Source organism: Elaeis guineensis, chromosome 4 (assembly GCF_000442705.2).
Source record: "Elaeis guineensis isolate ETL-2024a chromosome 4, EG11, whole genome shotgun sequence".
In the NCBI taxonomy this organism is placed as follows: Eukaryota; Viridiplantae; Streptophyta; class Magnoliopsida; order Arecales; family Arecaceae; genus Elaeis; species Elaeis guineensis.
The window spans coordinates 32,107,689-32,118,754 of NC_025996.2; the positions used below are offsets into that span (position 1 = coordinate 32,107,689).

General features: G+C 46.3%; 1 protein-coding gene across 1 annotated transcript; it reads right to left on the reverse strand.

Annotated features, from left to right (window-relative positions):
• Positions 1-6,727: 6,727 nt before the first annotated feature.
• On the reverse strand, positions 6,728-9,497 carry LOC140857435 (pentatricopeptide repeat-containing protein At1g08070, chloroplastic-like). Its single transcript, XM_073256241.1, has one exon. The coding sequence runs from the start codon at positions 9,245-9,247 to the stop codon at positions 6,875-6,877; it is 2,373 nt and encodes a 790-aa protein (XP_073112342.1). The 5' UTR covers positions 9,248-9,497; the 3' UTR covers positions 6,728-6,874.
• Between the last annotated feature and the right edge of the window lie 1,569 nt (positions 9,498-11,066).

An 11,066-nucleotide genomic window follows, 5' to 3' on the forward strand; every position in this document is an offset into this window, starting at 1 on the left:
GAGTGGCTCGATACTACAACGCTAAAGCTAGGCCAAAATCTTTCAGATCCGGAGACCTGGTTTTGAGGAAGGCTGAAGTCTCGAAGCCTCAGGATCAAAGAAAACTGTCCCTAAACTGGAAAGGACCCTACAAGATTGCAGACACCTGCAGGTCGGGCGCCTACCGACTTGAAACCCTGGAAGGGACGGCCATTCTCCGGACCTGGAATGCTGACAACCTGAAATTGTATTACCAATGAACTCTGTATGCCCTTCTTGCTCGGAATACAATACAATTTCAAAACTCTAGAGTCTACAAAGTTTAGCTCCCCGTCGAAGGTCGGCCCGTGTCGAAATACGGGCCTCGACATCCCGACTTGATCCCAACATCTCATTGGGAATCTATGACTTTACGTCGAATCTATGACTTTACGCTGAATCTACGACTCGATTGCCGAATCTACGTCGAGCCTACGGCTCGATCGCCGAACCAACGGCCTTCGTCTCTAAAGGCAAAGGGCTTCAACCAACGCGGCTGGCTAACTTGCCCACTTAGCTTTGACTGAGAAGGGCAAAATGCCAAGACAACCGCGACGTACCCACCCGACCAAGGTCTGAGCAACGGGTATTCGACTTGCGACAAACCGACTTGGTTACGATCGATCGAAGGATATTCGGCTTGCCACCGTTTATCATGCACCACGACGTACCCGCCCGACCAAGGTCTGGGCAACAGGTATTCGACTTGCGATGAATCGATTTGGTCACGATCGATCGGAAGATATTCGGCTTGCCATCATTTATCATATGCCCGACGTGCACGCCCGACTGAAGGCCGAACAACAGATATTCGACCCTTCATCGGTGTCCTATCCGAATACGTCGGACCCTACTCGACTATCGGACTCAACGAAGTAATCATGTCGACATGCTACGTTCGGTGATTGGCCGACGTTCGGCCTGACATACACGCCCGACCAAGGTTCGGGCGGCGGACACTCGACCTACAATTGGTGTGGCACTCGACCATCGGATCCTACGCTGTCTATATGACGGTCAGGATGCCGGCCTGCGATCGAAGCTTGCGCTGCCTTTGGCACAGCGCACGTTACTGACTACTTTGATCGGCTATGCTAGACTCTACCGAACATCCTAACGAGGTGTGTCGAAGCTACGACCTATACACTCGGGGATGGCTCGACAAATTAGACACTTTGGACCGCACGCAAGAAAAGTGAGAAAAGTCTTTGATTTTGTTAAGTTGAAATGATTTACAAAATTGGGCCGAAGTCCGGCTACAAAATTGGGATGAAACCCGATTACAGATATCAAAGATTAAACAGAAAATAGAAATACAAAGATAACGGGCAGATACTTCGACTATTCATCGGAGTCGACTTCTTGCATCGGGTGGAGTTCGAGAGCAACTGACGTGCCCGCTCGGGTTGGGGAGGGATCGGGGGTTGGAGCCGCCTCGTCCTTGGTAACTCGTTCCGTCGGCAGTGGGTCGGCCTCTTCCTCTGTGGCTTGGTCCTCCGACCCTGGAGGGACGATGTCGCTTAAGTCAAGCTCCAGATGCAGACTCTGAATCACATCCCGAGCATCCTCGTACCCCACCCGATAGGAGGCAAAGCCGCTCTCGAGGAGCTCCTCCCGATACTCATCCGAGCCATGAAAGTCCTCCACCGCCCGACTCAGTGCCTCCTTGGCTGACTCCGCCTCCGCCTTCGCTATGTCGGCGTCAGCTTGGGTGGAGGATAAGTTCTCTTCGGCCTTAGCCAGGTTCTCCAGGCTAATGCAAAGCTGTTCGCACTCGGCCTCGAGCTCCCTGACACAGCCGTCCCGCTCCCACCGCAGTCGGTGGACGGAGCTGGTCTTGCACTGGATCTGCTCGCGAGCCGACTGAAGTTCGGCCTCCGAGGTGGCTAGGCCGTTGGTGAGTCGGGAGATCTCCTCCTCGAGCCTAGCCTCACGGTCGACCGACAACTTCAGTTGGTCCACCAGTGCTGCCTTCTTAGCTTCGACGATCTCGGCCCTGTTCTTCCAGGTCGCTCGGACGTCGTCGAACCTCCGGTACCTGACCTCCAGCTCGAATATATTGTAAATCAGCTGCAAATAGAAGGTCGGTCGTCAGAAAGATGAAACGATAAAAATAACAATGAAGAGGAAATAAAAAGAAGAGGAGCTCACCTGGATCATGATCGGGTAAAAGGAAGAAAGCATGTCGGACACTGGCCGACCCCTCAAGAGCTCCCGGTCAGTCGGGAGAACGGTTGCCTGACACAACCTCCTGGCCAAGTCATGGTTGGCCAGGGCCGACGCTCCCTCGGGGACCCGAATGTCGGACGATGCGATGCAGCCTGCCGACCTCGAGTCATCCGTCGGTGCCATCGGAGCCTTCCCCCGACCTATCGCCCAGGCCCGGAGATCGGAGAGAGATGGGAAACTTGAACTCGATTGAGTTCCTCCCGAGGGTGCGACGGGAGCCGCCGCAGGTCGTTCGGGCTCACGTGCTTCGGCCCGAACCTCTTCTGTGGGTGGGGGAGCTGACGCTCCTTCAGCTGCCCCTCGACCCCCCTTCCTCGGACGGCACCTCAGGTGGCACCGCCGGCACTGACAGAGCGATGATCGGCTCGTAGCCCGATGCACGTTCGACGTCGGGCTGCGCTGCCACCGCCGTAAGGTCGGTCGGCGATGATATCTGAGGCCTCTTGGGAGGCTGCGATGGTCCGACCCCGGGCATCGGTCTCTTCCTTGCCGTATGTTGCCAAATGTCGGCGTCGGTCAACCTCACTCTCGGCAGCATCCCTGCAATTTCAACAAAGAGTCAGCACAAGTCCAAAGACAGATGAAAAAGATAAAAAATGACCGACGGACCGAGATGTACCTAAACGAAGAATCGAACTCAGGCCGGTGTCGTATAGAGCTTGCTCGGTGACGAGCTTCCTCTGCTTCGGCACCGACACATCTTTCAGTCGGAGAAAGTCCTCTCGATCTCCATCCTCCACCCGACTGTTTTCGTTCGGTCGAGTCCGAGGGTCGCCCCAACGAGAAGGAAACCCCCAAGGAAGCGAAGAAGAAGCAAAGAAAAATTGATTCTTCCACCCGTGGATGGATGATGAAAGATCGGTAATAAACGAAAGACCCTTCTGGGGATTGAAGAACCACCACTCTCGGGCTTTCGGGTGGGGTCGGAGGACGAAGAACGTCCGGAAGAGAGAAATACGAGGAAAGATCGACAAAAGCCGACACAACAATGCAAAACTGATTATCAATCGGACTGAGTTCGGTGCCAGTTGCGTCGGACAAAGCCCGTAGTAATCTAAGACATTTCGGATGAACTCTGAAATCGAAAAATGAAAACCTGCCCGAAGGTCCTCGACATAGAAAGCCACCTGGCCCGAAGGCGGGTCGTTAACCCGACCCTCGGCCTCAGGGGCGAAGAGTTCGAACTGCTCCGGGATACCGTACTGCTCCCTGAGCCGTTCGACGTTCTGCCCCGAAAGTGAAGAAGCCTCCACCTCTGGGGTCAACCGAAAATCGTCGGTCGGGTTCCCCGACTGACTTCCTCGAGGAGAGGTCCTAGCCATAATGCTAGCCCCAGAAAGAAGAACAAAGAGAAAAGTGGCAAAGAAGAAAGGATGCAAGGAAACAGGCACAGAAAAGAAAACTTCGAAAGGAGCTTTCAAAGGGAGAGGACGGAGACAACTACCTGAGACTGGGGGATAACTCGACAGAGCCTCAGCGTCAGGAGCAGATTTGCAGCAAAAATGAAGTTTTGGATGTAAGTGGCTGCATATATATAAGGCCCTTCAACGGTCGAGATGAAAGCGCGTCGAACGAGGGCTTCTCGGATGTCGATACGTGGTGGTGCCTGGGCCCTTTCTCGGTCCGATGGTTCGATGCACCTGTCCCCAGATCGAGCCATGTCGCCTCCATCCACGTGAATGGTTCCGGCCCAATAGCCCCATGACACGTGGCAGAAAAATCACGTCTCAGGATTCATTAACCGACGACGGTTCGTGTTCTCAAGGAGATGGCGGTTCATGTTTCCAATGAGACGGCGGTCTGCATTCCCAAGGAGACGGCGGTTCATGTTCCCAAGGGGACGGCAGTTCACGTTCCCAATGGGACGTCTGACACCAGATCGTTCGTTGGTACGATCGTCAGAGTCGGAGCATGACGTGATGTATAACCACTCCTTTCGCCCGAAGCCGTCGTCCATGTGGAAACGTTGGCCAACACGATATCCAACTCAGGAGTGGGGGGGCAACTCTTGGGATATACCAACCGGCCCCTCTACACCGACTTACCCTCGGACCTGTCCAACTGACACCCGACTCTACCGACCGACGACTGTCGACAATGGCTGCCGACAATATCCGACCGAAGGTATGTCGGCCGAACAGACCCATACTGTTTCTAACCAGCCAAGCAGTCGAGCTCAAATCACCGACTCACTGTTGGGGGTGGCAGCCGACGTCCGACTTCCGTCAGGCACCAAATCAGCCGATGGTGTCTCCGAGTCATCACCCGACGTCCCGGCAGCCGAATACCGACGTATAGTCGGCCAGCCCACCCAAACACCGTACGATCGCTATTAGCAGTTGTCCTATCAAAGACATGTGGCATGGCCGTCCTGGGGCATTGTCCTGCCAAGGACACAGACTGATCCCAGTGACTTGACAGGCCATAACGATTTGATAGCTCCCGATGATTTGACAACTCCCCAGTTGTCTGCACCATTAATGGCGGGTCCATACCGCGTTCTACTATAAAACGGAGTAAGGCAACAGTATTGGTAAGGCCTAAGTTCTAAGTTTCGAGAAGCGCCTCTAAGCTCTTGAACTCTCTTTCCCACTCTCCCGCTGAGCCCCTAATTTTCCACTGTTGCCTAGTCTCCTCTCTGACTTGACCGTCGGAAGGTCCCCGTCGGAGGCATCTCCGGTCTGTGAGGACTTTTCTTGCAGGTGCGCGACACCAGCGATCGGGCGACGGGAGAATTGGCCGCAATAATTTTTGCTGTAATTCTATAAAATCACAGCCATTTATGACATAATTAGTCATTTTTTTCTCACTCAAATCAAGCTGACTTATAGTAGAGAGATAAAGATGATCACTAGAATAACAATGCAAATAGGGCAGGTTGGGCCAGTCGTGTTACCCTGGCGAACCCACCATAGCAATAGTAGGCTTGCAACTCCATCTGGGCCGAGATACTATCAGTTGGAAAGTCCGCATCGACAGCCCACAAAATGGCCGAGATATCGGGGGTCCAAAACCCTCCAAATCCTACATAGCGCGACAACTGCCCACGGAGTCCAATAGTGAACGAAAGGGGGAGGCAGGTATGGTGCTATGAAGTTTTGTGATTTCGTCTGCTCTAACGTTCTATTTTTCTCAGCTTGATCTCTTGATTTATCCCTGGGTTATGCGCATCTTCTTCAATAGTTTTGCTATGTTTTCATTTTTTCCCAATGTGATAATTGCGTTGTTCGGAGATTTTATAAGCTTATAATTTCATATCTATTCCGCCACTAACCGCAACCTCAGAGAATGTGCTTCTTGAATTTGTAACTCCATTAGTATCTCCCGTGGATTCTAAATGTGTCACTTGTGTTTGGTTGAGTGTAGACATGGATTTTAGATGGGGAAGAGGACCTTTTTGATAATTCAGGAGTCAGGATTAATTAGAAACTGGATTCTAAGATCAGAGATAAATGCCATGATATAGAAAATTGAAGAATTCATATTGTGATTTATTGAAGGAAAAAGAAGGGATAAATTGCGATGATGTGACCCTGAATGATGAAAAAGTAGATGTGTTCCCAACTATTTCACAATACTGCAGTTGGGTTACCATATTACAATGGAAGTTTGATCTGACTATACGTCCGTAATTTGGGTATTGATATCTGGAATTAGGCCAAAAACATCGCACTCCAGCACCAGATATTTGAGATGCCCTTGTTAGTGATAAACTGCTTAAAGAAGTGTCTCCAGTTGTTGGAAAGTATTGAAACTACATTTCAGTAATATATGACAATAATAATAAGCGCATTATTTTTTCAATATATGTATTTGCAATTGATACCTTATCAATAAAGGCTCTGGCATGATATGAAGTGTTCAAGAGTTGGAGAAAAACTTACATCATTGCATGCCTTTGGACAAGCAAGGCAAATACTCCCTACTCCTGAAAGAATTCTTTCAGGCCAAACTCATTTTACCAAAACTATAGTGCAATACAAGCTAATTGCTCCTGAATGTTCATGGAATGTTTAGGAAAAGCAGTGTGCACAAGCATAACTGTGCTGAAGTACAGGAAAAACATGATATTTTAAATGTATTGAGAATTGAAACTGCATGTGAAAAGGAGAATTGAACCGAATGACATAATATAAGTTGGTCAGTGGAGGGTGGATGGTTATAAACTGGAAATATCTGAAACTTGAAAGGTTCTAGAGAATAAAGTTCAAAACAAAGTAATGTAGCTAAAATTGAGGGACAGAGTATTTTCCTCTAATGTCAATAGGTGCAGCGAATTCTCTTATTTCTCGGTGCATTTGGACATTCAGATCAGAAATAAGCAAAGCCATTCACTTGAGAACTTGAGATCAATATTCTCAGATGGCTTCAGGAAAAGATATGCATCCAAGAAAATGGTCAAAGTGCATGTGTTTGAAGGTGGAGGTGAACATCACAACGGGCAAAGGATTGGCTAACTAGTTTTGTTGGTTCTTGCAGCTTATATGAGACCAAAATCCAATATCCTCATTTTTATATGAATTGCAATTCCTTTTGACATATTTGCAAACTTTCTATGTTTCATTCAGAAGATTGGCCTTTTTCTACCAAAAAAACCAAAGATTATTCTTTTTTTTTTTACTTTCTTTTACCAATAATCTTTGCACGAACAGGAGCCTTCACTGAAGCGATGAAAGCGGTTCCGATCCCGTACAATTATCACTCTGCGGTATATCTTGGAGAGAAGCTTCGTAGCAGCATGACAGTCATCACAAACCCGGAGGTTCTTCACAATCCGAATAGGTGTATGTGGAGCTGTGCTAATGAGACCAAAAGCCATAGCAAGTTTCTCACTGTGATAGGCAAGAACAGTTTCCTTCTCCTCCTCATCTATGTTAAGAAAGATGCCTGAGGTGTCAGCAACATGCCCTGCCTGTTTCAGCTCCCCTTGCATCTCAGCCACCATCATCTGAATCTTCTCATTTTCTAGGTGCGATTCATCCCCCATCACAAACTCATGAACTGACCCATTCACCTCAATCGAGCTGATCCCAGGCGTCTTCTTAATTCCTGTGTCCTTCATAGTCGTCCGCACCTGTGCAACCTCATCCCATCTATGATTCATCGCATAAATATTTGAAAGAAGTATTCTGTACCCACTGTTATGAGGCTCTAGCTTGAGAAGATTATTGGCGGCCACTTCCCCTAAGCTGGGGTTTTTATGAACCTTACATGCAGCAAGAAGTGCCCCCCATATTACCACATTTGGCTTGATGGGCATTCCATTTATCAATTCATGTGCCTCATCAAGTTTTCCAGCTCGGCCAAGGAGATCCACCATGCATCCATAATGCTCAATCTTTGGAACCAGTCCATAATCATGGTCCATTCGGTTAAAGAACTGTTTACCCTCTGCCACTAGTCCTGCATGGCTGCATGCATGCAATATTCCAATGAAGGTGACATCATTAGGTTTGATCCCCTCTTTTTCCAATTGGGAAAATAGTTTGATTGCTTCATCTCCATGACCATTGATTGCTAGCCCATTCAGCATTGCATTCCACATGCACACATCTTTATTAGTAGCTCCATAGAACACCATATAAGCTGCATCTATGTCCCCACATTTTGCATACATATCTACTAAGGCAGTGGCGAGCACAACATCTGATTCTATTCCTTCCTTGTCTATGCAGGCATGAACCCATCTTCCATGGTCAAGAGCTCCAGCCTCGGCACATAAAGACAGGAGGTTAACCATTGTCACTTCATTCGGCTTTATATCTGCATCCTTCATCTGTCCAAAGAGATCAAAAGCCTCTTCGATATGATTGACCCATGCATATCCTGAAATCATGGCAGTCCATGTCAGTATATCCTTTTCGTTCATGCTATCAAACAATGCTCTTGCACTCCTCATATCACCACATTTGCAGTACATATCAACCAATGCTGTGGCCAAAACTACCGACATCTTGAATCCATTTCGAAGCATGTAGGCATGGAGCCATTTGCCCAGTTCCAAGGCCTCTGTCTGCCCACATTCTGTAACCAGGCTCAGCATTGTGATCTCATTAGGACTTACATTCTCCTGCCGCATCTTTCCAAAAAGTTGCACTGCTGCTTCCAAATCTCCGCAGTGAATGCATCCAGCAATCATGGCACTCCATGATGCAATGCTCTTTGCAGTCATCCCGTCAAAGACCCTTCTTGCCACACTTACACTTCCACACTTGACGTACATGTCGATCAATGCAGTGATAGCATTCACATTTGCTGATCCAGCATCGCCATTTTTTATCAGGTAAGTATGTAATGGTCTTCCCTTCTTTAAATCTGCAATATCGGCAAATAGATTGAGCATGCTTATCATCGTTATGTCACTGGGTTTCATGTTTAGCAGGAACATTTCTCTGACAAGATCAATGGCTTCATTGAAAAATTTACTCCGTGCAAAGGTTTTAATCATGGTACTCCATGAGACTACATCTCTCTCAGGCATTTCATCGAATATTCTGATTGCAGAGTCTATACGTTCACATTCCGAATACATTTGCATCAAAGAATTATGTATAAAGACATCCCAGTCCAACCCAGCCTTCAGCGCAAAGCCATGGATCTCCATCCCCTGCCGGATGCTCGAGAGCTGCGCGCAAGCCTTGAGGACCGACGGCACGGTGAAATTATCGAGCCCGGTGCCGGTTTTTCGCATGTAAGCGTAGAGCCTCAGCGCCGCAGCCGGCCTGCTGTTCTTGATGTAAGAGGTGATGAGGAAATTGAGTTGCGCTGGAGGGCTGGAATGGGTTAGAAGTGGGAAGCCAGGAAGGGGACTGAAGTATTCAAATTGGGTTCTGATGAGGTGGGCATGCAGCTGCTTGGTTTGTTCCAAGGTGGCGGTGGTGATGGTTTGTTTGGGAGGAGGGTTTGCAGATTGGTGGTGCGTGGGTTTGGGGATTGGTTTGGTTTGGAAGGAGAGGAGTGGGGAGAAGGGGGGTTGGTTTGCTGCTATCATTTGATCCATGTGTGCTGGCTTTGGGGATGCATTTGCTTTTGTTATAACCTCAGGTTCGGAGATACCGCAATCACTTATCTGGCCAGGAGGAAAGCATGAGAAGGGCCAATGGGCCCAGCTCTAACTCAACGAGGAGTGAGCTACATGTCTGGTCTCCATGGTTTGCACAAAGATCATGACAAACTTTGAGTGGTTACATATAATGCTGAGCTGATCTTGGAGGTGGAGCTGATTTGAATTTATTGAGAGATTTTTTCTTTTTCTTTCAAAAGAAAAAAAGATTATGACCAATGTTTCTTTCAATTCTTGTTCAGGAACCTCCAAGGATATCTGATTGGTGTCTAACACGTAGATGCAATTGCAATTTCCACTTGGCTAGAGTCATAGCAAAATTCTTCCGTCTTAGATCCTTGTGTAGTTTTTCCATGAGAACAATCAACCTGCTATTTACCTGGCCAATGTTGCTGTTTGGTCTCAATGGAAATGGTCCTTTCCTTCCACTTTACTGTATTTGTGTTTTGCTGATGCATCTGGGTTCAGTCTGGAAGGTTGTAACTAAGGGGTTTACCCTCTTAACAGGCAACCAAAAAAAAAAAAAGAATAAAATACACTGATCCTTTTCGAGATTTGGGATAATTACATGATTCCATTCAATATTTTAAAAATATACATGTAACCTCTCGATCAAATATAAAAATTTTAAATTTTAAAATAAAAAATATCAAAACAAAAAATATAAAATATTTTAAGATTCAAATAGATAGTAATAATATTGGTACGATCATTAGTTTATTTAACAGAAAGACATTCGTAGGAGATTATGTGTCATATATATATAGCAAAAGTTAGATAATAGAATGTATATTTCTAAAATGTTAGGTAAAAATTTATAAGTCAAACTTCAATGAAGATCATGGTAATTTATTTAAAAAAAAAAAACCTCCTATAATTTAAGTTATTGTGTATCATAAAGTATTGGTTTGGTTGTTCATGGTTTAACATGAATGTTTTCTATGGACTTCTTCAAAAGTGTGAAATGTCCAACGGGAGAATTCAAGATGCTTATTCTTGGAGAAAAGGATTTGATGAGCGGCTTGCACTGACAAACTTCACCCTTCAAAAGGGCTCTGTTGCTGCTTCTCTGGACTCATCACTACAGCCGGTTCGTCATCATTGGTTCATTGTCTCACTCATTTCGGTGCGATACATGAACCATATAACGAATTAATGGATACTGATGGAATATATGTAATCGCAGTGAAAAACACAATGAGTGCCATTCATTCTAAGTTGACAACTTATCAAAATTGGTTAGCTGCTGCTCCTATTTTAATAACCATGCAATATTTAATCATGATGATCCAATATGAGAAAAGTATTTGTTGATTTTAAAATTAAACTTTTTGGAATTAATATTTTGGGTAAACAAATTATTTGCATGAAAATCTCCACCAATTTTCCTGAAACTCCAGCTTCCTTTATTTTTCTTTCCATGTGCAAATTAGAGTTAAATCATATGTCGGGCCTCAGGAAGCAACTACATCCATTTTTAGTCGGGCTCCGGGCCGGATATATTTAAAATTTGATATTTTTTATGCCCACGTTCAACCCATGATCAAGTCAAGTACATATGAGCTTAGATTTATAAAATTTTCAATAATCAAATCACAGATCTAATATAGAAATTCAGTCCCTAGCAAACGCAGATGCATCCGTATCCTTCTTATAAAATGTATAACTTTTTTGCTTGTATCTTCCACTTATCTTGTTAGTTCAAATCCTCTTATATATGTTTGTATGGCAGATAAGTTCTTATTCAGTTGTTGAT

Coding starts and splice junctions, on each gene's coding strand:
- LOC140857435 (XM_073256241.1), bottom strand. CDS start 9,247: ATGGATCAAATGATAGCAGCAAACCAACCCCCCTTCTCCCCACTCCTC.